General features: G+C 43.0%; 5 protein-coding genes across 7 annotated transcripts; 3 read left to right on the top strand and 2 right to left on the bottom strand.

Moving 5' to 3' along the window:
- The first annotated feature begins 240 nt into the window (after positions 1-240).
- Positions 241-2,532, top strand: LOC102716970 (aldehyde oxidase GLOX-like). Its single transcript, XM_040524355.1, has one exon. The coding sequence runs from the start codon at positions 331-333 to the stop codon at positions 2,194-2,196; it is 1,866 nt and encodes a 621-aa protein (XP_040380289.1). The 5' UTR covers positions 241-330; the 3' UTR covers positions 2,197-2,532.
- Positions 2,533-2,588: 56 nt separating this feature from the next.
- On the bottom strand, positions 2,589-9,198 carry LOC102704617 (phenylalanine--tRNA ligase beta subunit, cytoplasmic). The gene is made up of 19 exons (XM_006655519.3): positions 9,046-9,198; positions 8,894-8,949; positions 8,695-8,798; positions 7,246-7,375; positions 6,945-7,060; positions 6,783-6,849; positions 6,516-6,557; positions 6,332-6,373; positions 6,090-6,166; positions 5,617-5,743; positions 5,355-5,522; positions 5,087-5,212; positions 4,885-4,995; positions 4,665-4,799; positions 4,071-4,145; positions 3,741-3,848; positions 3,575-3,661; positions 3,404-3,490; positions 2,589-2,931 (listed from the first exon to the last, which is right to left on the bottom strand). The coding sequence occupies exons 1-19, from the start codon at positions 9,101-9,103 to the stop codon at positions 2,863-2,865; spliced, it is 1,785 nt and encodes a 594-aa protein (XP_006655582.1). The 5' UTR covers positions 9,104-9,198; the 3' UTR covers positions 2,589-2,862.
- A 956-nt stretch (positions 9,199-10,154) lies between these two features.
- On the bottom strand, positions 10,155-12,450 carry LOC102704341 (protein NINJA homolog 1; the record flags this gene model as incomplete). Its single annotated transcript, XM_006655518.3, has 2 exons — positions 10,155-10,827; positions 11,280-12,450. Coding segments are annotated over 2 exons (1,533 nt in total), but the record flags the coding sequence as incomplete, so codon positions are not given.
- Positions 12,451-18,103: 5,653 nt separating this feature from the next.
- On the top strand, positions 18,104-19,984 carry LOC102716690 (ribosomal L1 domain-containing protein 1-like). Its single transcript, XM_006654707.3, has one exon. The coding sequence runs from the start codon at positions 18,167-18,169 to the stop codon at positions 19,433-19,435; it is 1,269 nt and encodes a 422-aa protein (XP_006654770.1). The 5' UTR covers positions 18,104-18,166; the 3' UTR covers positions 19,436-19,984.
- Positions 19,985-21,272: 1,288 nt separating this feature from the next.
- Positions 21,273-25,263, top strand: LOC102716132. 3 transcript variants are annotated; one of them, XM_015837331.2, is made up of 9 exons: positions 21,273-21,645; positions 22,250-22,376; positions 22,706-22,913; positions 23,009-23,125; positions 23,274-23,402; positions 23,645-23,691; positions 23,770-23,867; positions 23,978-24,262; positions 24,452-25,263. In XM_015837331.2, the coding sequence occupies exons 2-9, from the start codon at positions 22,307-22,309 to the stop codon at positions 24,953-24,955; spliced, it is 1,458 nt and encodes a 485-aa protein (XP_015692817.1). In that variant the 5' UTR covers positions 21,273-21,645; positions 22,250-22,306; the 3' UTR covers positions 24,956-25,263. The 3 variants fall into 3 exon arrangements, with proteins under 3 accessions (XP_015692817.1, XP_015692816.1, XP_006654768.1); XM_015837330.2 differs by having other exon boundaries at positions 23,642-23,691; XM_006654705.2 differs by lacking the exon at positions 21,273-21,645 and adding an exon at positions 21,791-21,847 and having other exon boundaries at positions 23,642-23,691.
- Positions 25,264-25,698: the final 435 nt, after the last annotated feature.

Raw genomic sequence — 25,698 nt, 5'->3', positions numbered from 1 at the left:
GGCGGGAACAACATTAACCTGCAGGCGCGCTATATTTGAACATGGCGTAACCGCGTACGGCTGGGTACGTGCATGCATGCGTTCATGCGCTCCATCTCCCGCGCGAAACGCGCCGCGACGACAGCCACCGCAGAGCTAGCGGGTGGGTGGATCGCGCGACGCCGCCATGCACGCACGGAGCTCGCGTGCCAAGTTTAGCCGGCATGACGGTGAAGCTCGAGGAGCTTGGGATGAGAATAATCGGGAGCTGAGATCCAAGGGAGGAAGGGGAGGGAAGGAGAGGTCGGCCAGCTCCGATCCGTCTCTCCGCCACCCGCCCGCCCGCCCGCCATGGGGTGCCTCCTCCGCGCGGCCGTCTTCGCCGTGGCGATCTTCCTCCTCGCCACCTCCGGCGAGGCGTTCTTTGACGTCTTCAGTATCTTCCGCCCGCGCTCCGAGAGCGACTACTTCCAGAACGCCTTCGACGGGTCGCAGGAGCAGGTGATGCCGCAGCAGCAGATCGAGCAGGAGGAGCAGGGCGCCGCGCCGGCCACCGCCACCGGCCTCACCAAGGTTCCGCCGCTGGGACCGCCCAGCAAGGCGGCGCAGGACAGCATCGTGCTCCCCGTTGATCACGCCGCTGGCCCCGCCGGCACGTGGACGATCGCCAGCGAGAACTCCGGCGTGTCGGCCATGCACCTCGTCGTGATGCGCCACGGCAAGGCCGTCATGTTCGACACCAGCACCACCGGCCGGTCGCTGATGCGGCTCCCCATGGAGAACTGCCGCGCCGACCCGCGCGCCAAGGAGGCCGGCACCATGGACTGCTGGGCGCACGCCGTCGAGTTCGACTACAGCACCAACGCGCTCCGGTCGCTCAAGATCGTCACCGACACTTGGTGCTCGTCCGGTGCCCTCGACGCCGACGGCAACCTGGTGCAGACCGGCGGCTACTTCGAGGGCGAGAAGGCGGTGAGGCACCTCGGCGCCTGCGACACCTGCGACTGGCGCGAGTACCCCAACAGCTTCGCCGAGGGGAGGTGGTACGCCACGCAGCAGGTGCTCCCCGACGGCAGGTTCATCGTCTTCGGCGGCCGGCGAGCCTTCAGCTACGAGTTCGTGCCGCAGCCGGGGCAGACCAACGGCCAGGCCGTCCAGTTCCCGCTCCTCCGCGAGACCACCGACGACGTCGAGAACAACCTCTACCCGTTCGTAAACCTCCTCCCCGACGGCAACCTCTTCGTCTTCGCCAACGACCGCTCCGTCATCTTCGACTACCGGACCGGCAAGGTCGTCCGCGAGCTCCCCAAGCTCGCCGGCGGCGGGCGGAACTACCCTGCCTCGGCGATGTCGGCGCTCCTCCCGCTCGACCTCCGCAACTTGTCGAGGGGCGCCGACCCGGAGCCGGAGGTCATCATCTGCGGCGGCGCGCTCAAGACGGCGTTCAGGCTCGGCGAGAACAACACGTTCCAGCCGACGCTCCGCGACTGCGCCCGCATCAACCTGGCCAAGATCGACGCGCAGTGGGCGGTGGAGGCGATGCCGGTGGGCCGCGTCATGGGCGACATGCTCGTCCTCCCCACCGGCGACCTGCTCATGCTCAGCGGCGCCGCCAAGGGGTGCTCTGGGTGGGGCTTCGCGCGGCAGCCGATCCTGTCCCCGATCCTCTACTCCCCGCGGCAGCCGGAGGGGTCGCGGTTCCGGCCGCTGGCGGCGTCGACCGTCGAGCGGATGTACCACTCCACCAGCGCCGTGCTGCCCGACGCCACGGTGCTCGTGGCCGGCGGCAACACCAACGCGGCGTACAACTTCAGCGGCGTCGACTTCCCCACCGAGGTGCGCGTCGAGCGGTTCTCCCCGCCGTACCTCAGCAGCGAGCTCGCCGGGAACCGGCCGGTGATCGACATCGCGTCGGTGCCGGCGAACGGCATGAAGTACGGCGCCAAGTTCACCTTCAGGTTCCACACGCCGGTGGCGGCCGTGGTGGAGGCCGACGTGAGGGTGACCATGTACGCGCCGCCCTTCACGACGCACGGCTACTCCATGAACCAGCGGATGCTCGTCCTCCCGGTCACCGGGTTCACCGGGCAGGGGCAGATGTACGACCTCACCGTCGACGCGCCGCGGAAGCCGGAGCTGGCGCCGGCGGGGTACTACCTCGTGTTCGTGGTAGCCAAGGACGTGCCCAGCTCGGCCGCATGGGTGAAAATACAGTGATCTTTGTGTATGGCACTGGAGTGGGCGCGATAAATTGATCCATGTACTCTTCTTCATTCTTGTCCTCTTCTGGTTTTAACTAGGGATATACAGAATCAGATTGACCAAACTGCCAGCTGAGATTTATTATGCGCTTCATAATTCTTATGCTTGCATGAAAAATAAGGCAAAACATGAGCGAATTAGGTGTAGCAAATCTGCAATAACCAAGGCTCATAACAACAGACAGTGTTTTTTTATTATTTTTAAAAAAGACAAGGTTTACTTGTATAATAGTTCAAGAATGGTAAAAGAATTCATGAGTTAATAGGCTTCAGGACTGTTAAACTTGTTAGCAATCTGGTACGGATGGAAATTGGAGAATGATGAGTTTGCTTGTCTATAAGCGAATCTTCACAAAATCATTTTGGATTACCATAAGAAATATGTGCCAGCAATGGTGTGAAGAACAGAAACAAGGTAAACATGAGACCCCAAGACCCCTTCAATTTTTTCTGACATGAAAAAAAAAAAGAGCATCGCCATTTTCTATTTTCTACCCGAACAAAAAAGCTGCAAGTATAAATGCTACAAACACATGCGGTGTTCAAAACTCAGATCTCGACCTGTAAGATACTCCATGCATGCCAAGTGAACGAAGCATACCCCGACTGTCAATGGATGGTATTATAACAAAGCCTCCACGTCAATCTCAACGAAAGTGCAGGGGTCTGGAATACCGAATTTCCTTAGGACCTGCGCAAAATACGGATTATATCAAAGCTTTTAATTCATGACCAAAAACACAAAACTATCGACCTAATATCCTATTTCTATGTAAACCGTACAGGTGAAATAATCCATTCATTTCACCGGAGGTAGAGTGGGGCCTTGATCAGCGCCCTCATCTTTTCGATTTCGCTTATGTTTATAGCCAAAATTTGAATTTTTAACCTTAAATTTGGAGTTGATTTTGGAGTTATTTTCATCAAAGTTTATTTTTCAGCTATTGTTTTTAGATCATTAAAAACACGTATATAAAACTTTTATTCACAAATAATTTTTCGTTTGGCTTTTAGAACTGGATAGTTGCTTGTATTTTACAGACAAATTTAACATACAAAGACTAGCATTCAGAAATTCAATTGTATATATAAAAACAAGAACCACTAGGCAGAAACTGTCCAATAAAGTTATCATGTCACATTCTTGAATAAGACAGATTTACCTCGGCATGGACGATTCCTAAGTAGCCAATCTGCTTGCCATCACTCGTAACAATTTTGCATTGTCTTTTTGGAAAGAATTCAGGTTCCTACAAACAAAAATTAGCACAAATGTTCATGACAGCAAAAGACAAATGGTTTACTTAAATGCATAAAGAGGTTTGAATGCTTACGTTTGTAGGAACATAGTAATTCTGGCCGAATTTGACATGAGGAGCTCTCACAACTTTCACAATTCTATCTACCAAACCCATAATTTCCTGAATAGTTCATAGTAATTAGACATGGGCTAGAAAAGTTCTGCAAACATCACTTTTGGACAATTTTTTTTTGTGTTACCTCAAATCCAGATTGACTATTACAGTACAAAGCTGCAAGTCGGCGATTATTAGAAGCACCAACATCACGTGACGAATCCAATGTCACAACATCGCCAACTTCAAATATCTGCATACATAGCCATGAAAAAAGATCACCACCACTGCAAACATTTCCCTTCGGCAACACTAAATGTAAGGATAATTCCAATATTAGAAAAAGCGTGAAATCATGAGAATAGATATTGATAAAAGAACCTAAGAGTTATGTAATGATTAAGCATGAGAAAAGCACCTCAATGACAGTGAGCTAACAATAAGCATGAGTTGTTCTTTCTTATTTTCACAATACCTTTATGGGTCTTGGATGGTCTATGTTATGCTTCAGTGTTTTCAATAAACATGACATCAGACTGGTTCGAACAACCTGCAAGGTAACAAGAAAAACAATGAATGTTACATGGACTGTTTCACATGATAATGTTTGTAAATATCATCATGTTGACATTGTAGAACAGTGTAGATTTCCCTTTTTTCTATAGAGAAGGTCAATAAAGTACAAAAGGGCATTAATAAAACTGCAGAAAGTGGGAAAAAAGAAATAAAAGAGTTGTAACATCTCAAATTTGTTTATGTTAACAGCAAAAGAAGATTTGACATATGCCACCAAGATCCATATGTTAATAAGTAATAACTGAAACAGAACAGTTGTGCAAGCTATTAATTCATAACTTGGCATGTATGGATAAGTAAATTACAAACTTCTACCTTAGCAACAAAGGAACTAGCGATTATTTTTTTACCAATGGAATGTTAGATCATGATAAGTTAATATTTTGCACTGCTATTGGAAAAATATGAAGCTGCGAACAACAAAAACCATGTATTGCAAGTTGAATTTAATATCATAGCAGTAGAGCATTGATCCAGAGCAAATTCTCATTACCTCAAATTCAGAAGTGCGTGGGTTCGCAATAATAACTGCTTTGTTTACATCATGTGTCCTATTTAACATGTCAAAGTTTTCTTCACGTGAACACAAGATAAATGTGAGCACCTCCATATAACCAGCTCTTGCAACCTGGCCCCACATTCATTTATCAAAGAAATCAGTTGGTGAAAAGATGTGGAAAACCAGAGGAACATCACAAGAGATATCTAAGTACCTCAGCACGAAGTTTATCAGAGAAACGGTTTAATGGTTGCCTTCCTCCTATTGTCATACACTTTGGCTTTGATTTTGGCACATTGTTGTAACCATAAGCTATAGCAACATCCTTCACAACAAAAGTGAAAACTAAGCAAAAAATAATATCCAGCAATGATTAAAAACCATGGAAAAGGCTATGATAGAGAATTGAATATTACCTCCACCAAATCACGAGCATGCAGAATGTCACTTCTTGTTGGAGGGACAGAAACTGCAATACGAGGTTCTCCTTTTGATGGACAACTTTCAGCTTGCAACTGCATTTTGTTCAGAAGGGAAATAACCTACATTTTGGGACAACTGAATCATTTAACTTGGCTCAAACTACTGAGAGAACAATTCTGTCAATCAGTAAATTGTAGATTCATGGTAAAAACTTCCGATTATTATTCAATATTTGCACTAGAGATGAGATCTAGAAAATACCTGTGTCTCATCTAGGGAGATGCCAATGGGGCCAACAATTTCAGATAGTGAAACCTCCATTTTATAGCATGAAAGGTCAGGGTAAATGGTTTTGGTTCCATCATGTGACACAACTTCAACTGGTTCCACTTCAAACTTGTTTTTGCAGTATTCAGAGAACATTGTGACCTATATAGATAAGAAACCAGAGCACAAATGCAATAGTTTAATCTTCATTCAGGAGATATTTTCTATCTAGATGAGAGCATCACAATCCACCTACCATTGTATTGAGAACAATCTTTGCTTTTGTAAGATCGGTAGCGGTACACTCAATAAACACATTCTTTGTCTTCAAGGTGATGGCAGAATGTGCACCATTGATGATTGGAGGTAAAGACAATACAGTCCTGAACATTGACATGTCAGCCTTGCAACAACACCAGTAAAAACATATAAAAATGATTGCATTGCTGACTAAAAAAGGCCGCATTCATTTAACAAACTAAATATGTTTAATACTGATATACTGGTGGAAGCATCACCACTAGATATTGGCAATGGGTCCTTTCTAGTTGGTTTTTGTAGTAGAAGCATAAACATCATCATAAGCCTAATAAGAACAAGAATTTGAGAAACGTAACAAAAGGAGCTAATGCTTATGCACTGACCACTAGGTCCCTCTAACTGATCAAGATCATAGGGCTTCAAAAAAAAGAGGTGTGTGAATAATCAGAGAATATATCATAAGTTCACCTGTTGCTATCATAAATAACTGGGTATACTGGTGAATTCTCAATTATATGCAAGAACTTCTTCAACTTCATGTCTGACTGCACAAAGAAAGCATAAAATATTAGCAACTAAATATATTATATATGTGGACATAGAGCACTTATCGTGGAATCAAAATTCAGTGTCTGTAATTAATTATAAACTTGAAATTCGTTTGGCAGTAGTTAGTGCTACAAGGGCACTAAAACGATATGGCTACTTACCTTATAGAATTCCATCAGCTTATCAGCTCTGAAGCTTTCCTCCTGAAACATACAATTGAGAGAACACAGATAAAACATTACTACAAACCCTCAGCAAATTAAACAAGACTCTTATATTGCTCTATAAATAGCCCACGAGATAGAGACGGTATTTGGCCTGATTGAACATGGTAAATTCTTTTACCTGCTTTAATGGGACAAAGTTGATCTCTTGCGGTGGAAGAGCCTGGGCAATATGGTTAATATGTTAGTTAACAAGGATGAGATGACTCACTCTGGGCATTCACATTGTCACAAAATCAGGTAAGAAAACAGGGATCAAATAGATTTTGGGGGGTAAAAAATAGCTGCATGAGAGCTTTCTTGGGGGCTATAAATGCAAGCCTCAATAAGTGGAGAAAAGTATAATCAACATTTAACCAAATAATCCCTAACATGTTATTGCATTTACCTCATATGAGAAGGGTCCTTTCAGAGTGTCAAGATCGTGGGTACCTATAGCCACCAGAGTTCTCTTCCTGTTTTCCATCATAAAATTGCTCAGATTAGTATATTGAGTGTGATAGTGATGTCAATACAGAAAAACTAACAGTGGCAATTAGACAGACTATACCTGCAAATATTTTGATGCAGTTTGTCTTGAAGATCAATGAAGCTGTTATATCTTGCTTCATCAAAAGTTACCCCTCTTAGGACAGCACAGACCACATAGGGCCTTATCTGTGAAGTCTGCCAAACAAAGCAAATTCTAACTTAAAAAACTGTTCACATATTTTCAAGGATATAATTTGAAAGTTGATGCATGATACAACATAAACAAAATGGTTAGCCATATTAATAACTCACTTGAAGCATAAGAAAGAGGAATATCTGGTAAAAAATTCAATAATGGGAATAGCCTGTCAACCATTTACCTGTGGTTTAACAAACATCTGAATCATTGAATTGCGAGGGATGGAAGAAATTTTGCACATAGGGGCTGCTTCGGTCCCATCGAAAACGCGGAGGGCCCTTGCTAATCCTTCAAGACACAACAAATCATACCTACATGCATTTGCAACAGGCATTAACATGTGATGTTTTGAGATGTCAAAGTTTGCTTCCGAAAAGCTAAACAAGACATTTCAAGTGCATTCAGAAGACCAGTGAGGTAATGGTTATCAAATAAAAGAAATTATCATTCATACACCAAATTGAAATGTCAAACTGAATGCAAATAGCTTTAGTACTTAGTAGAGTTAAATTACAGAGGCATAAGGTCATCTCAGCCTTCTACTATATGCAGATCCTAAGAAAAGTAGAACTATGCTCTTATGGTACATATCTCAGCCACAAGAATTACAGAAAACGGTACTCCCTCTGTTCCAAAATGCAAAACTTTCTAGTCTCACCCAAATTAATATGGATGATAAAGAATCTATACACATATACAAACCATATACGGTACATTGATCAGGGCGGATCCAGCATGGGGCTGGGGAGCTCTACCCCCCCCCCCCCCCCCTACACGCTGGATCCCCATGGAGATTGCGATAAAAATGATAGGGGAGAAGAGGGGGGATGAAGGAAGGAGAAGGTGATGAGCCCCCCCTGCATCCGCCCCTGATATTGATCAATGGATGAATCTAGGCAGTCTTACAATATGGAATGGAGGGAGTAGCACAGAGCAAAATTAAAAAGATGGCTCATTGTCTGTCCAAAACTTCAAAGGTATTACAAACTAGTTACTTATACTCTTAATTGACTGAAGAAATGAACTAGAGAAAAAGAAAGCAAGCAGCCTACCAGCAACAAGAGTTTACAAAATTCAGAAGATTGCAACCATGGAGCAAAAATTATATCAATTGAAGTAGAGAAACCTAAGCAGCCAATTCTTAGCTAGATTCTGTAGCAATAAAATTGCTAACCAGAAAAAATAAAGCAGCATTATCTGCAATGAAGCTGATGTCCACAGTCATACTATATACTACGCAATTCTGACTTTATGTGGAATTGCCTCAGATTTTGGATTGAAATAGCAAAACCAAAGGTTCTCATAATAATACATTCCCTGTCAATGGAATAGCTGAACCAGCAGATACAAGAAGCATTGCAACAACAAAGGGAACAACTATTCAAAGAAATCAACCCTACTCTATCAAAAACTCCACAGTAGGAGTCAATCATCGTGCCACGCCCATGCCATGAAACACGAAGAACTCACTGCAGATCTTCAATAGGGGCAATACCAACTCCAATCGAACTATCGAAGCCTACACTTCTACAGGGCAGAACAAGAGTGCAAATCTCTGTGTGGCTAGCCAAATTTCAGACCAGTAAAGCTGTAGCGTGGACTTTGTCTCTCTACAGCAAAATTCCCTCACCTATTGGCGGCGACCTCGATCTTATAGATGACCTCCTCGTCGGCGTCCACCTCGCCGTCGTCATCCAGGTGCTTCTCCTTCCGCATAATGGCCTTCTCCGTGGTCTGCACCAACAGGCATACTCTAAATCAGACAACTCAAAACCAAAGCCCTCGGGCAGGAGGTGGCGAGTCTTAGCCAGATCCGAGCGCCAGCGCACCACGTCATCGAGCTCGATGCCGAATGCGAAGCAGAGCACCTCGAACTCCTCCTGCGCTGCAGCAAACCAGCAGAGAACACCGAGGTCAGCTGGGGTTTCTCGCGTGATGGAGGTTTACGGGGGGGAAGGCGCAGGAGCCACGGGATGCTTACTGTATGTCCTTCCTAGGGCGACGTGGAGCAGGTCCCGGCCGACGTTGATCGTCGGCATTGCTGAAGTCGGCGGCCTCCCCTCTCGGCGGCGGTGGCGGCGGCGGCGGCGCGCGAACCGAAGACCTAACGGCGAAGGAGAGGACGAGCTCTGACTAAAGTGGGAGGCTTTGTGGATTTCCTAGCTGCTAGCATGAACTTTAGGTGATTTTTTGTATGGGCTGCAATTCCAGCCCATACGCGTGGATGGGCCAAAATGTTTATGTGAATGCGTGATGGTATTACTATGCTGCTAAGATAACTGTTTCCTAATGTAGTTTGACCGTATCATCTCCCTGCCTGCTTCCTAAAATAAGATTCTTTTAATTATTCTAGTTATCCCAAAAAAATTATTTTTACTAGTCGTTACGTCGGAGTCTGTGAAAACGAATAATAAATATATTGGGAATAAATAAAGTGGAGTATGTGATAATTATATTAGTATTGAAGGGTATTTTAGTGTTTTAACTTTTGTATGGGTAGGGGTGTGATGATGAGTGGAAAATAAAGTTATTTTGGATGGACCGTCCTCAAGCTTATGGGTGCATCTACACATTCGTGCGATCCATGTACGCAAAACGTCAGACGCTAGCTCGTGCCATCCAATGAATGCAAGAATTTCTAGTATTGTTTATATTATATATAAATTATACATATTTATGAACTGATGAATTTAGAAAAGGCTAAAAAGTCTTACAATATGAAATATAAGTAGTATTATATTACAACTAACGTGGGTGGTGTGGTACAATTAGAACAAATTCTCACTATATATTTTTTTTAATTTTTAATGACTGTAATTACACATAAACAACCCCGTCTATGCTAATACACCGCGTCGACGTCATACAGGACGAAGAAGTCCATAGGGTATCCACATTGCTACCTTAGCATGCCATACAGGACAAATTCGAGTGGTTAAAAACGCATTTTGCCAGGCAAGTTAGGAGACCGCCTATGCACTTATTCTAACGTTTTGTGTGAAAAATAACACGTTCATGATACCTCAATAGGTACTCCGTTATGTATTAATATTACTCTTGCTGACCGCATTCATGACAAATCTACGAATGTATTTCAAAATATGCCGTATTTTATTCAACGACACCACCAATACGTAAAACATCCCCCAATGACTTGATATGGCTACATTGGAATTCAGGTTATTGTAGCTCCAAGCTTGTTTGATCTTCCTAAAAGTAAAACAAATTTATCCTCCACATCAAGCATAAAACAGGACAAGTGTCTACACTTACAAGATAAATACCATATGGGCAACAAAACATAATAGTATATAATAGTATAATGAATGGAGGATATAGACACAAAGGGAGCAAGTAGTATTAGCCCAGCACTCATTGAAACCTTCATTCAGATCGGTGAATTAGTTTTGTGCTGAGGCTGCTTGGTTCCCAACAGGAAATGCCGGCAAAGTTGCAGTATTTTCTTGGGCCGGAGCATCTGCACTTGCGTGCCGCATAAACTCCTCCGCCGTCATGTGGGTACCATGGCAAGCACAAACTATCTTCACTTCGTTTCTGCCGAACTTATATGTTACACCTGATATGGTTCTGCCATTTGGTCCAGTCCCAGTGGTAGAAACCCAGGGAAGGTCAGGACATGATCCAGATCCTCCAAATTTGACATTTGGTGCGATGCCTGGTCTTATAGCAGAACCCATGAGAGGTAATGCCCTATCAGACATCTTGTCATCCTCCACAAGGGCAGAAGAGGAAGCACCAGCCTCTGCAGTTGGAAAGATTACAAACAAATGAATCAGTATCAAACTGTAAGTACTGAAAATTTCAAATGTTGCATTTATTTAGCCATAAAAACAGCAGTGCAGAAGCAGCGTACAAATATTATCCTTCCACTTATTTTACATTGCCAGATTATAAAATAACATGGACAAAGTCAGTTTTTGTGTGCCTACAAGCAGCACTGCAGCTTCCAACAACAATAATCATAAATATTTAAGACCAACGATATTCGCGACAGAATCATAGGCTAGTTCTTTACTTAAGATGTATAGTGACCAGATACAGATTATACCCTAGATCAAGCATCTTCTAATTCTTGTTTTTACAATAATATATATTATTTGTTATTTAGAGATGAACCACAACAGTCAACAGGTAACGTACAATTTGCGTTCTTTATTCCGAGAGGGTGTATGCATTGTTCACAGGTAAACTAACCTTGAGTTTTCTTGCCATCGTCAGCTTGCATGGTTCCTGCTCGTTCAAGTTTGTCTTGTGCAGTAAACGAGGACATAGCCTGAGGTGGAGCACCAAAAGCCCATGAAGAGCTTGTTTCAAGTGTTGGTAGCTGGACAGCTGGATAACCAAAAGCCACCTGGGAGGTACCGCTCATTGTAACAGCTAGTCCATTGTTTGTAGGTGGCCTCAACTGCACCGTACATACTGGAGGGAAATTTGATGCATTGGTAATGCCAGGAGGAGCTGAAACATGAGCTGGGACTTGATATGGAACAGCAACAGCATTTGATGCTTGCAATGACAAAGGATTTCCTTGTGGCAATTTTCCAGAGCTGGATTCGCTTCCTGAGAAACTTGGCTGCCTCTTTCCTTGAAAACCAACTGTTGCATCATCACTGGATCGTTTTCTATCAGATCCTCTATTGACAACAGAGCCCTTAGCACTGTCTTCACGCTGTGCAACCAACCAAGAGTTTGAACCTTCTGCTTCTGATTCTGCAACATCCTCGTTTTCACCTGTTGAACCATCATCCGTGCTTATCGAAATAGGAGTATTTTTTACAACTCCATCAGAGCTCTTACTGAATGCATCCGGCTGCTCAGTGGCTGTATTAGGTTTCTTCTGGAAACTGATCTCCTCAGAAAGCAATTTACGTTTACTAGAGACTGGCTTCTGTTCATCAGAATTATTTCCAGTGTTATTTGAAATCCAACCCTCCTGATACCTCGGGAGCTGCGATTGACGGTTTGGTTCACTGGATCCATCTGCCGCAGGAACAGAAGAACTCCCTGGTTGTCCCCAGAACTTCCCAAATGGTGGTGCAGCAGGACTGTGTCTCTGCTTGCTACTGTGTTCTTGGTTCTCAGTATTTGTTTGATAGTAATGAACAAAAGGAGCCTCAGGAGTTTGTGAACCACCTTTGCTACTGCTTTCTTCCACTTGAGGCTCTGCTTTAGGTTCTAGAGGAGATTCTCTAGCCTTAGATTTTCCTGATGACCCACCTAAAGAGAGGCCCAAACTAAGCTCAAGGCCATCATCCATGTCTATATTCAGTAGCTGTATCAATAAGCATGTACAGTTACAGATTGTTTCCTCTATACACTGAGAACAAAATAGACCATGACATAGTGATTGCTCCCAATCAACCAGTCATATCTGCAAGAAAAATCCTTTCATAAGAGCATGAAAAGCATTTGGTAAGAGTATGGCAAACATGTTTTTCATGTGTCTGCTGAACCACCACCATTTTTTTTGGAAACAAAGCTTCGGAAATCTCCAACAAGCAAGTTGGATGGGTTAGTTAGAGAGGGAGAGAACGATTTGGACTATATCAATGCTACAACATGTTAAGTCAGAACGTCTCCAGCCATTGTAATTTAATCAACAATATCTACACTTTGCTATTAAAGATCAAAGTAGACATTTTGCCCCAAAACCAATGGGTCAACCTTACTTTGCTATTAAACTTGCTAAACCTACTGTAATTTAATTCAAAAAGCCACCCATTTCTAACTACTCCTAAGGAAATAGGTTATTGAACTTGGTAAACCTGACGGCCTTAATTTTGCATGTCTAGCTAAGCACCAGGCCACCAGCAAAACGCCGAACCAACAGAATGGAGACATCTGCTCATGCCAGCAGCAAAATGCTCCAAACCGTGGCACTATATCTCGTTTTATGGTTTTGTACAGTGTGTGCTGCAAAAAATAAATACTTATAATCGTTATAGTTTGATTTATAGACCAGATTAAGGTTACATAGTGCCAAGGTTTGGAGCGATATTTAACTACTCGTCACTCTTACAAAGTGCCACTCTTCAAATGCCATCCTTAGAATTGTTACTACAAATTTGCCACTTGTGGGGATCGTCCAATCGTGCGACTTGATAAAAGTTGCAGAAATCTACAAAGCTAACCCACCATGATCAAAGCCGTCATGCAAAAAAAAAACGGTAGTATTCTGTGCAGCACACTAATTTTAGGAAGGTTTAACAAATCAAAATTAGAAGAAACAGGTTCAGCTACAAACATCCTTCCAGAAATTATACTAATACTCAGATAGTAAATTGTAATTACTTGGAGGTTTTGGGCGTTCTGGAATGGAAGATCCCGGAAAAACCCAGATGCCCATATAGGGGATGAAATTGAAGAGAAACAAAAGAGATCAGGCTGGAGCAAACAAAGCATAAACAATCAGCTTCTTCTTTGTCAGAACACAAAACAATGGCATGTAAATACAATACCGCCAAGACCCAAATTCCACAGTAAATGCAATATCTAGACACAATCATCCATTCATTTATTGAAAAGGAAGGGGGGGGTTCTCACCTTGCGATGCTCCCCTTGAGCTGATGCGCATAGGAGTCCAAGATTAGTTCGTGTGCCTGGTCGATCCCGTCTCGATCCGGCCGTGGTGCTGTGTGTCGCTGTCCTTTTCTTGGATCTTGGGTGCGTAGATCTGGCCGGCCGGAGATGAGCTGAGCTCGCACTTCTCGTTTTTGCTCGTCGCAGGGATGTGAGCCGCCTCCGAGGGCTGTGCCAGCGTCGGCGGCGACGAGCCCCTGCTCGTCAACGCAGCTGCCGAGCGCCGCCGCTCTCGTCGCCAACGGCGCCGCGGCCGCCCAAGGTCAGGAAGCCGGAACAGGGACGCCGACCGCCACTTCCTTCCGGCACCCGTTCTTCGCCGGCCTCCGCGACCGGCGAGCCCCACCCGCGGCCGCCGCCGATGGCGGGGGTAGCGGCGGCGGCGGCAGGCAGGCAGGCACGTCCGAGGGGTAGGGAAAGGGGGCGCGGCGCGGCGCGGCGTGTGGACCCTGAGGCGGCAGCGGCGGTGGGGAGGACGGGGCAGCTAGGGTTCGGAGGACTGCAGCGGATCGGGGTGGGTAGGCGACGGGTGGGTGTGCGCTTGAGGGAGGGAGGGAGGGAGCCAGAGCGCGTGGTCTGTGACTTGTGAGCGACGGCGATTACGGCGTCGATAGGGAGATGGATGTGAGCTAAGTTTGAGTAAAAAAACGTGTCTTTAGGAATGTTTGGTTTATGGACATAATTTGTTTCGCCATATCATAACTCCGAGTTAGATATATTTCTCTAAATTGAGTGAGTTAGGTGTTTGTTTGTTTCATGACAAACAAACATGTGCCAGGATTAGGTCCCACGTTTAATTCGTTGATTTATAGAAGTAAGTCAAGTTTATACTATTCTAACTAAAGTTTGGTTTTAATTTTTGTTAGCCAAAAGTTAGGCATGTTAGCTAAAAAAGGTATGATAATCTTAGATAATTTGAGTATGTCATCCAAACAACTTCAGAATAAAGCTAACAGTTATTAATGTCGTAACAACAATTTTCATGCACTGAGCTTTTATGAGTTTTAGATGACATTCAGAAGAAATTTTCTTCGAAACATGTGTCACCACCTTTTGTCTTGGAAATTCAACTTTGAACGACAAAATTTTAATATTCTATAGTTGGGCCCTATTTGGTAGGTCTCCAAACTCCCATCCTAGTGTGAGCCAATTTCTATGGGAGCTAGAGGACACGTTAAAAATAGTAAAAGGGAGCTAGAGGACACGTTAAAAATATTTTACTAGCTTGTTCGCCTTTAGAGTTCTCGAAAGATATGATAGGAATTGGCTTCACAATAATCCTTAATTCCTTATGGTTTTAGTAAATAAGTGATATATTTACATGTTATGTCAATAAATTAGATGGCGGTGGGTCTTTTGGTGGAGTGGGGCCTTGGAGTAGAAAAAAATAGCTCCACCCCTCTAATTCATATTTTAGGAGCAACTCTGTTAAATTCTGTCTAGAAAATATAGAATGCATACCTTTGGGCGTCACTCTCTAGTTAAGTTGGAGTTAAAAGCTATAGTTGTGCCAAATGTGCCCATGGTTCACGTCATCATCTTTGTCACTACTCAACCCGTTTCAAAATATAAGGGTATCATATTTTCCCTTCTACTTATGTTTATAAGTAAAAAAATAAAATTTTGACCTTATATTTAATTTTGATTCTAAGTTTTTTCATTGTAATTTATTTTTCAACCATTATTTTTAGATTACTAAAACACATATAAAAAATTTATTCACAAAGTATTTCTTTGCAAATATGTTGCTTTAAAAGCCAAACGATCACCATGTACATATTTATGAGATTTAAATTATGTATCTTATAGTACTAATTGTCTCATTAATCGCTCCTCGTTCAAAATTAATCTCATTTTACCCTGCATACTTTTCATCATCATCATTAAGGAGGACATAAACTTTCCTTCTCAACCTTAATCCATGCTAAAGAATCTATAAATGCTTGGATTTTTTGGATGGAGATAGTTTTTATCTTTTTTATACTCATACATCGGTTGATCTCCTAGATGACTACCTATATTATTGTTTTTTTGTCACAAAACTTGGTTATGATACCCTCTACTTGTAGTATTCTACTACTAGCATTATAATCGATAGAAAATCCCAACAGTTATTTTAGGGTTATAATTATAAGTGGAACAATATTTTACCATCTACAGTGATATTGCAATATAATCAAATATGATCTATTGAATTGGAAAAGATAAACAATTTAGATTAATTTCTAGTATCAGTTGAAAGCATTATAAAACATTTTTTCGAAAAGATACATAATGTCGTCCTTGCTATTAAACCCAAGCTCTGTCATGTCCTTGTTTTGCCATCAGGCATCAGGCTCTGCAAGGAATATGTATTCACAATGATTTAATGGAAAAGACAGAACGTCTTGAAACCATAATTGAAAAGATCAGCATCAAATAGAAAGAAAAACAATACATAAAATTCTGACTTGTGAGCCTGAATAGTTAACCTCATGTATCAGCTTAGTGCTCTTACCACAGCAAGATTCTGAGACATTAAAAGATCACCTGCTTGATCAACTTTATCCTAACTAACGCAAGGATAAAACATCGGGATGATCATTTGAAAAACTAAATAACATATTTAAATAAAAATACTTTATAAATAAAACTTATATATATTTTTTAGCGATCAAAAACCAAGACTAAAAAATAAACTACGTAAAAAAATCTTAAAATATACTTTAAATTTAAGGTAAAAAATAAATTTTGACTTATAATACGATGTTGCACCTGAAAGACTTTGTCCTTGAAAAAAATCTTCACTATAAACAGTGCGTGCCTAATAATGTTTGGCAGCACTCGCCGCTTCACTCAACCACCATGATATTATAAAGTTATAAATTTTAGCACATGGCGCATTGGCACATGCACTGCACTGCTCCATACAGCCAAACATGCCCGGTGACCGGTATCCAAGCTTAGTTTCTTGAAAGTCCAGTGACCAAACTTCTTGCAATAGTCCAATACTTCAATTCATCAAACAATGGTTACTTCACCCAGCAGCTAAAATGGTTGAGACCATGATGCAACATGTTGAACATGAGAACTAAAACTTTTACTATCAAGCGGCGATGCTTCGAAAGTTTGTATCATTCTCATGCAAGAGTGAAACATATCTACCAACTTTACCTGGAAAAAAGGAGACACTTACTGAAAATCATGTGTAGGCGCTAAATAAATACTCTCAGTAGTTAGTACTCGCAACACTAAATATTATTCCATGAAAGGAGAAATAAATATTTCAAGCAAAATCTCAACAAACTAGAAACACTATAAGTGTCAGTGTCGAAGTTCATAAGGTTGTATATACGAACGCTTCTGAATTATAGGGGTGATTGTTATTTATAAATGGAAAATAATTTACTAATAAAACTTTTATATACTTATGCTTAGTAATCTAAAAGACAAAACTAGAAAATAAGATTATGTAAAAACTCTCAAATCAACTCTAAATTTACGGTTGAAAATTTAAATTTTGACTTATAAGCATAAGTATAAATGAAAAGATAGGGATGACACTCTTAAGGTTGTATATACTAACCCATTTGAATTGCATCATCAAGTTGTCAGCTGATTAGTTTCTTAAGTTATTGTTCCTAAATGAAATAATTTCATCATAGGGACTAAGGCATCGTTGGTTTGCAAGAGAAAGAAAGAAACTCTACTCCTTTTAAGTGAGCACATTTTTCAAACTTCTAAATGTTATGTTCCCTGTAAAAAAAATCAATCTAAACATGCTTTAAAACCATATTAACTCATCTTCTAAGTTTTTAATAACTACTACTTAATTTATCATTCAATAATAATAAGATACATGTGTTAGGTAATCTTCCAATTATTCTTTTTTCCCCGCTTTTAAACTCACCCTAAATACTCATATGGATTTAAAACATCTTTGGACCTGTTTTGGGAGCTTTAGATTCTTAGAAACAACTGTTTGTTAGCTAGTTTATAAGAATCTGAAAAAGCTTTGAAATATAACTTCTCCAGCTTTTGGCTTCTTAGTTCAATTTGTCAAAATATATACCTATAAATTCTTAGAAATTATGGATCATTTAAGACATCTTCTGACAGAAACAGTTTTTGAAAAAAACCGCAGCTAGAAAATACCCCGATCAGATCCTTTATTTGCACGGAGTGAAATATTTGAAAATCAGAAACGAGACACCCAACTCACCTGCTCACCTCCACTCTCTGGCATGATACGTCCGCTCGCGCGCTACACAGAGCCGGGCTGTGCAACCTCTAACTGGGCCTAACTGGGCCTGAAAGGCTGGAGGAGGCAGCCCAGAAGAGGTCACGAAATCCTAGCCGTCCACATCAAATCAACGGCTACGATCGAGCGAAGTTGCCCTTGCGCCTTGTATACTTGCAGCTGCCGCGAGGGGTTCGCCTCCTGCGCCGCCACACCCCCTCTTTCGGTCTGCGCTTCACCTCGCCGCCGCCGCCGCCGCCGCCGTCCCCTCGTCGACGCAGCCATGTCGGCGTCGCAGCAGAGGAAGCACGAGGTGGACCGCGCGACGGTGGCCTGGGCCGTGGCAGCCCTGTCCAAGTGGATGCGCGCGCGTGCCGCGGAGCTGCCCGCGAACCTCCTCACCGACGAGCGCGACGACCTCCTGATCCTCCAGCTCTCCCTCCGCCGAATCCCCGCCTCGCCGGCCACCAAGCCGCGCCTCCTCCCGCTGCCCCACCCCGTCCTCCCCGCCGACTCCGCCTCCGTCTGCGTCATCTCCGACGACCGCCCCAAGTCCCGCTCCCCGGCCGCCTCCGACCTCGTCGACGCGTCCAGGTCCCACCACCTCCCCGTCTCCGAGGTCATCCCCCTCTCCACCCTCCGCACCGACTACCGCCCGTACGAGTCACGCCGCCGCCTCGCCGCCTCCCACGACCTGTTCATCGCCGACCGCGCCGTCCTCCCGCTGCTCCCGCGCGTCCTCGGCAAGGCCTTCTACTCCACCAAGAAGGCCCCTATCGCCGTCGACTTCGCCCGCACCGGGTGGCCGGAGCAGGTCCGCAAGGTGATGAACTCGACTCTGCTGTACCTGCGGTCGGGCACCTGCTCTGGCATCAAGGTGGGCAGGCTAGACATGAAGGAAGAGGACATCGTGGATAATGTGATGGCGGCAGTGGCGGCGGCCGTGGAGAAGGTGCCGAAGAAATGGGCGAACGTGAGGGCACTGCATTTGAAGGCGGTGGATTCGGTTGCGCTGCCAATTTACCAACTCGTGCCGGAGTTGGGCATGAAGATTGAGGTCCCAGTCACGCCGCAATTGGAGGGAGAAGGTGGTTCTGGGGAGATCGTCGATGCCGCGAAAGTTGGAACTCCAGTGAAGAAGAGTAAGGGCAAGAAGGTGGCATTGAAATATGTGAAAGGTGAAGGTGTTGATGAAGCTGCAAAAGGGAGTGGCAAAAGGAAGAGAGGTAAGAAGCAACAAGCCGAGCATTTGACTGAGAAAAGGAAGAAGGCGAAGGGTACCTCTGCCGACGAGACAGAGCTGAAGGCTAGCAAGAAGGGTAAAGAAAAGAGCATGAGTGCACTGGGCAATCAGGAGGAGGATCAAAGTGTGGACAAAAAGAAGGGCAGGAGGAGGAATGAGCCTGCATTGGAGGAAGTCAGCAACAAGAAAAAGAAGGCCAAGAAGGAAGATAGCACACATACATTGAACGAGTTGGAGAATGATATCGTGGAGAAGAGCAGCAAGGTGAAGAAGTCAAATGGTAAGACAAGGAGTAAGTTAAGGGTATAGGTTACATTGGCTTAGTAGGGTACAAGTTACATTTGCTTGCCCTGAATGAGATGCTTGTGACAATTGTTAGATCGACAGTGTCGCTATATTCAGTGTGTTGATTAGCTGGTCTAATCTGATTGTTATCACCTGGGAGAAGAATTATGCCACTGTCAAGTTTTGGTAGCCTGTACTTGATAAGATCACCGATCTGCGTAATGTTCTACTTTGTGTGCACCGGAGGTGTCTTCAAAAGTGTATCCTTTTGTTTTTGTTAGCTCACTGGTCCGTCTTCAGGTTAAAAATAGTATGTTAAACTGTTTCGCGATCCATTTGCTTTGCATCAATTTTGTGCTCTATGAATATGTTTCTGCTGTTGTCTTCTCCGAATTGCTCAGCCGATCTAGCATATCCTGAGAAAAAATAGTGGTGCTTAGTGTAGATGCTGTAGTCACTGTGTTTGCATGACTTGTGAGGCGATGAAATTGAATTGCCGGATACTGTTACGCCCTCTGTGTTGTTGCCCCCTTCTTCTGTTCTCTGGATCTTCAAGCACAGAGAAGTGAAATTAAGACATACCAATGGAGATTAGATTTTTCTACATCATCTGATGTTGTGCTACTAAGTTCCAATTATGTTTTTTTTTCTAAGAAATCTCTTGTAAGACTCTTTGGTTAGGCTTATAAGCTGGACTTTTAAGGTCCTGTTAGTTTGGCTCAGAGCCTTCAAGAGAATACTAATAACTTACTTTCCGAAACCTTGTATTAGATCCATCCAAAGAAATATTGGACAAAAAAATTACACACTCCTTTAAAAAGACCCAAAACTGGATAACTTGTATTAAAAACATATATTTTTGTCCTAAATTTAGGATAAGAGATAGGTGATATTAGACATGCATAAAACTTGAGAATAAACTTTGAAACATGTTGGATATATGTTTTTTAGCCTAATTCATAAAATTCAGTTTTAGATATTAGTTTTAAACACCTCTTGAAGATGGTCTTAGCTATATTGGCTGAAGCTTTTAAGACGACATTTCGGCTCATATAGTTTATAAGCTGGTATTGTATGCAAAGTATTGACTTTTGATTCAACGATTTTCGATGATCATCAACTCAACAAAGGTTAAAAGGGTGTCGTTGTTTGTTATTTTATGAAAAAAATCAAATGATATATTTATATAAATAAAACTTCTATATATGTGTTTTTGTGATCTTGAAGTAAAGACTAAAAAAATAAACTAGGATAGAAAAGCCGAAACATCAACTCCAAAATTAAGATAAAAAAAATCAATTTTTGAAGTGAAAAAATGAACCCAAAGTTTGCATCTTTGGATTAGAAGAGGTGGAACTTGGAAGCAAATATGCAAGCTCCAGAATATGTGTAGTCAGCGATTTTAAATCAGTTGTTACAAAATAAACAACGTTACACGCTAAATTCGAGTTCTAACATTTTAACATTCGTTTAGTGCTATGGAGCGTTGGAGGAACTTGGAAGCAGGCTTTTACAAAACTGACAGAAAAAAACATACTGAAATCCAAACTTTACGTACCGGTCGGTATTTTTTACTCAGCATTTTTTTTACTGAAATCAAAACCGACAGATAATACAAACTTTTACTCGGTAATTTTTTGACAAAATTTGTTTAAACTTTATTGGTTTGTTAGTTTATGAACGGTTTTCACGAAAAATCCGAAGACGGTGCGAGCGCTACCCATCGGTTTTTGATCCGATATCAGGATTGTGAACAGTTCTTGGAGGTTGGAAGGAAACACTACAAGCTCCTGGATTGGCCTAGTAGTTAGGAGTAGTGCCCTAGCCATGGCATCAGGCTAAAAGCCTAAGCGGCGGACCAATCGGAGCGCGACAAAGAGCGAGCGAATGCTGGATACACTACTGTTCATCGTCCAGATAGGTTCAAAGACTCTCCCCAAGAAGATGGGGGCGCCGCCGCTCACGCATGGCGCGCCACGGAAGCCGCTGGAGCGGACGATTCCCCCACGCGGCGCCCATGCGCCTCGCCCGCGCGTCGTCGCGTCACGCAACGCGGGCACGATCCAATTCGCCCGCGCGGATTGTCGCCAGCCAGCTTCTTTGACCTGACCTACTTCCTCCCTCCCTCCCTCCCTCCACGCCTCCGCTGCGAGGGAGACAAAGGCGGGATCTTTTCCGGGAACGGCCAAGGTGGCGGTGGCCTGACGGGTAGAGACGAGCTTCTCCTTTGAAAGGTGATTGATTTCGTTGTTTTTTCTTGCTACGTTTTGCCTTCCCTGCTCGCGACATGGCGCAGGCTTGAGGCTACTGCAGTCTCTGTGCTCGGCGAAATGCCTGCGAGAGGATGGTTCAGGATTTCAGGCTAGCCTTGAGGCCTACCTCTCTGGCTTTCTTCCTCTAGGCGGAGTTCATTCTATTGTTGCTCTGTTCCCCTAGGTGGAGTTCATTCCATTACTTTTTATTTTCCGCGGGGCCGTTCATTCCATTACTCAGTTGTTCAGTCCATTATTCAATTGTTTCTTTTAATAATTTATCTGTTCTACTTGATTATCTTGTTATATTGCTGTCCTTGTTGATTATAAAAATGTTCGTCATAACAAATGTCGCTCGATTATATTATGATGTCAAGGAGCCAATGTTGTCAACAAATTGGTCTTTGACTCAGTGGCGTTTATGCCACAGTAAGAATGACGGTTTTAGTAGGAGTAATTTGTATCCATGCAGGTCAATTAAAATGGCTTACCTGGACTATAATCTTATCTTGTAATATGGATAAACCGTAGCGTGCCGACAAACTCCCTTGATACTTGAGTTGCTGACATGTTGATCTTTTGTTAGGCAAAAGATTAAAACATCACAAGTGATGCTCTTTGTCATTTTCACCGTGGAGCACACATGGAGGACTATTTTTCACGCTTCCTAGACCTTGCCTGGCAGTTACGGCACCAATTGGCACAATTAATAGGTACCAAGTTGTGTATATAATGTCAGAGCTTATTAGTTTGAAGAATATAGACTCGCTAATATTTCCTCTGTATTGTTGTAGTTTTTTTTGCTTTCTATTTCCCAATTACTTGTTCTTTGTAAATATCTGCTACTTTCCTTTACCACATAGTGAATCTGTTGGAAATTTGATTAGTTCATTAGATCTATTCGATATCAATTTAGGGTAGGTAACCAATGCACTTGATGATTGGCTCTAAAAAATCACATTCTCATTATGATTGAGTGTATATGTCATTAGCTCTGTTCAGTTTTCTTGACTTCTTCTACATGTTAATTTTGTTATGCCAGAACATGTGTTTCGATACATTGATTGGATTCCACAACATCATGAATTCCAATTCTCTCATTGCTATAAAAGATCATTGCCTACCACCGAAAGATACATTCATGGAGAGGATTCCTTGCTGCCCGTTGGTAATTTTAAAAAAGACCAGCCCCCGAATGGACTATCTGAAACCATTGTTGTCAGAAAATCCCTGTCCAGTATTTGGCAAAGGTTTGGTTTTTCTCTCTAACCTCCCTAATCAGAATGTTGATACTATAGATGATTATTTCTTTTCTTATTCATATTTCAACCATTTGTTCTGTCAGATCATATGGCAGGTTTCCCTGTTTTTTGCATGGCTTCAGATTGGGACAACAGTTGGCATTCCATTTGCGAAAACTGTGCAGTGCTGTTGCAAGCGAGATTCATGTTAAACTAGCCAGGTTTGTTGCTGCCTTCAGATTTCCAATTTTTATGTGGTTACATCCATTCTTGAGCAGCTGAGGAAACTTTACCATCCCAGAGGTTAAGTCTGTGTAGTGAATTTTGTTTGTTTTAGCCAGGTGATAAAAAACTATTGTATGCTCGCAGGTTGTTACATCGTTTCTGGACAACATTGCAGGGATCTTCAAAAGATATAGGATGGCTACAAAGAACAAAAGCACTGCCTTGTCCAGTTGATGGTACAAATCGTTTCAAGGAGCTTTTGCATAGCATCAGGTAATTTTTTTTTTGTTTATGCTTATCAAAGTACAGTAAATTCATTTCGAGAGGAATATTATGGACTCTTTGTGTATAAGTAGAGCTACTCCTGTTATGAACAATAAGAGGAAATTATAGCTACTGAATATCAGTTGAAAAAGTAACAGACTTGTTCCTGGTATCAGTCCAGATCAAAATTTCAATTATTATCAGTTCAGACACAGGCCAATAATACTAAAAGAGGCTTAATGTTTCAGAAGTGGCATGCATCATCTGCCTAACACACTGGTTTACTTATTTATCCCCGGTGAGGCATCTTTATAATATTTTCAGATGAAGTTAAAATGACAAGCTTAAAATTGATTCGTTATCTGCTCTTATGCAGGACTTTTTAGTAATCACAGTCCACTTTACTTTGTCAATACTAAAAGAATCTTTTCGAAGATGGGGCTTACTTGCCATATTGCAAGGATTCATAGTGAGGTAACTGAACTCAACTGGGGTACATGCAAAGGTTTTTCTCATGTTTTGTCAAGCATCGATTTTAGTGTTTCATTCTGTTTGTCCCTTAACTCGCTTTTCACCTCGCTCAGGCATCAGTGGAGAAAAATGCACGAGAACTGAAATTATACATAGAAGAACTATACTGGGGTTCTGGTAAACAGGTGTTGCTCCTCGGCCATAGCAAAGGAGGAGTTGATGCAGCTGCGGCGCTTTCGTTGTACTGGTCTGAGCTCAAGGGCAAGGTTGCCGGACTGGCATTGGTTCAGAGCCCGTATGGTGGCACCCCGGTAGCTTCTGACATACTTCGGGAGGGCCAGATTGCTGACAAGGAGACAAGGAGGATCATGGAACTCATAATATGCAAACTTATCAAGGTATACCCACTATCCTGATCTTTATATGACTTAATCAGACCAACCATTTCTTGATGAGTTGTTAGGCAAATGCCAAATCCCTTTGCCTTCTAAAAAAAGCCTTTTTGAATTGTTCATATACCATCGTTTATTCGTCTTATCACGTTCTTGTCCGTTCATGTCATGTTCTTAACAAGTAAACAAATGCAGGGTGATATAAGGGCCTTGGAGGATCTCACGTATGACAAGAGAAGGGACTTCATTTCCAAGCACAAGCTCCCCGTCGACGAGCTGCCGATCATCTCCTTCCACACCGAGGCCAGCACCGCCCCGACGATGCTCGCGACGCTGTCGCGCGTCGCCCAAGCCGAGCTCTTCCCATGGCTCCCACTGCCGCGGTTCTTGTCCGCGTCCGAGTACGCCGAATCACTGCTCGCTTCGCTGAAGCTCCCCGTGGTGGTGCCGGCGTCGGCGGCCATGGCCGTCAGCGCGCTCCACCTGAGGCTGCGCTACGGCGAGAGGAGCGACGGGCTGGTGACGCGGCGCGACGCCGAGGTGCCCGGGTCGGTGGTGGTGCGGCCGGAGAGGAGGCTGGACCACGCGTGGATGGTGCACTCCACGCTGAGGAAGGATCGCGCCGAGGCCGATGCCACTCAGATGTGTGAGGCTCTGATGGCCATGCTCGTCGAGATTGGGAGGAAGAAATGCTGCTGATCATCCTCTGCATCGGCGTGGCCTGCTTCAGAATTTCTCAGTTAACTTCAAGTTTGATCTTGAACTTACCACCCAAAATTCCGAATGTTCCTTTTGTTTTTGAGCAACGAACTTGCGATCCAGTGTCTTGATCATAGGTAAATGTTACAGGACATAGTGAGAAATATGTAATGATTCTCACCTTGATGAACCAATTGCATTGCTCTTTACTTCTTTTATTCATCTGGATCATGCGTTCCACTTTAAAATGACTGTAGCGAGGTTAGGGATTTAGTGTTTGTCGTGTGTGGATGTATATCTGCCTTATGTGTGTTCCCTTTTATATTTATCTTGATACGATTTTCAAGATACTACTTAATACTTTTACAAAATAGCTAAATACTTGTATTACAACATGTTGCTAAAAATATTTTTAATTGGTTGAAGCATGATAGTTAGTTAGTTACACCATGTCTAGAAATAAAAAACTATTTGATCTGACAAGCAAAACAACGTTTTTAGAAAATTGAGTTGTAGAACCGCATAAGTATAAAGAGTAGCTAAAGTATTTATACATGTGTATTATAGAGACGGACGTGACGACGGATTCGCAAGTCGCAACAACTAGTGTTTTCAATAGTTGTATATAATGTAATTTATTTTAATAAAATAGCTACACATTATGATATTTTGTTTCATGATAAATTACAAATTAAGTGATCTACGTTTTAAAATCTTTCATTAATAGTTAAATTTTAAATATT

Source organism: Oryza brachyantha, chromosome 5 (genome assembly GCF_000231095.2).
Source record: "Oryza brachyantha chromosome 5, ObraRS2, whole genome shotgun sequence".
Lineage (NCBI taxonomy): Eukaryota > Viridiplantae > Streptophyta > Magnoliopsida > Poales > Poaceae > Oryza > Oryza brachyantha.
This window is presented reverse-complemented; position numbering and strand designations above follow the sequence as displayed.

Coding starts and splice junctions, on each gene's coding strand:
- LOC102716970 (XM_040524355.1), top strand. CDS start 331: ATGGGGTGCCTCCTCCGCGCGGCCGTCTTCGCCGTGGCGATCTTCCTC.
- LOC102704617 (XM_006655519.3), bottom strand. CDS start 9,103: ATGCCGACGATCAACGTCGGCCGGGACCTGCTCCACGTCGCCCTAGGA. Junction 8,950..9,045: donor CGCCCTAGGAAGGACATACA/GTAAGCATCCCG, acceptor GGTTTGCTGCAG/CGCAGGAGGAGTTCGAGGTG. Junction 4,146..4,664: donor CACGCACTTCTGAATTTGAG/GTAATGAGAATT, acceptor GTTACCTTGCAG/GTTGTTCGAACCAGTCTGAT.
- LOC102716690 (XM_006654707.3), top strand. CDS start 18,167: ATGTCGGCGTCGCAGCAGAGGAAGCACGAGGTGGACCGCGCGACGGTG.
- LOC102716132 (XM_015837330.2), top strand. CDS start 22,307: ATGGAGGACTATTTTTCACGCTTCCTAGACCTTGCCTGGCAGTTACGG. Junction 22,377..22,705: donor CCAATTGGCACAATTAATAG/GTACCAAGTTGT, acceptor TTGTTATGCCAG/AACATGTGTTTCGATACATT. Junction 23,868..23,977: donor TTGCAAGGATTCATAGTGAG/GTAACTGAACTC, acceptor CACCTCGCTCAG/GCATCAGTGGAGAAAAATGC.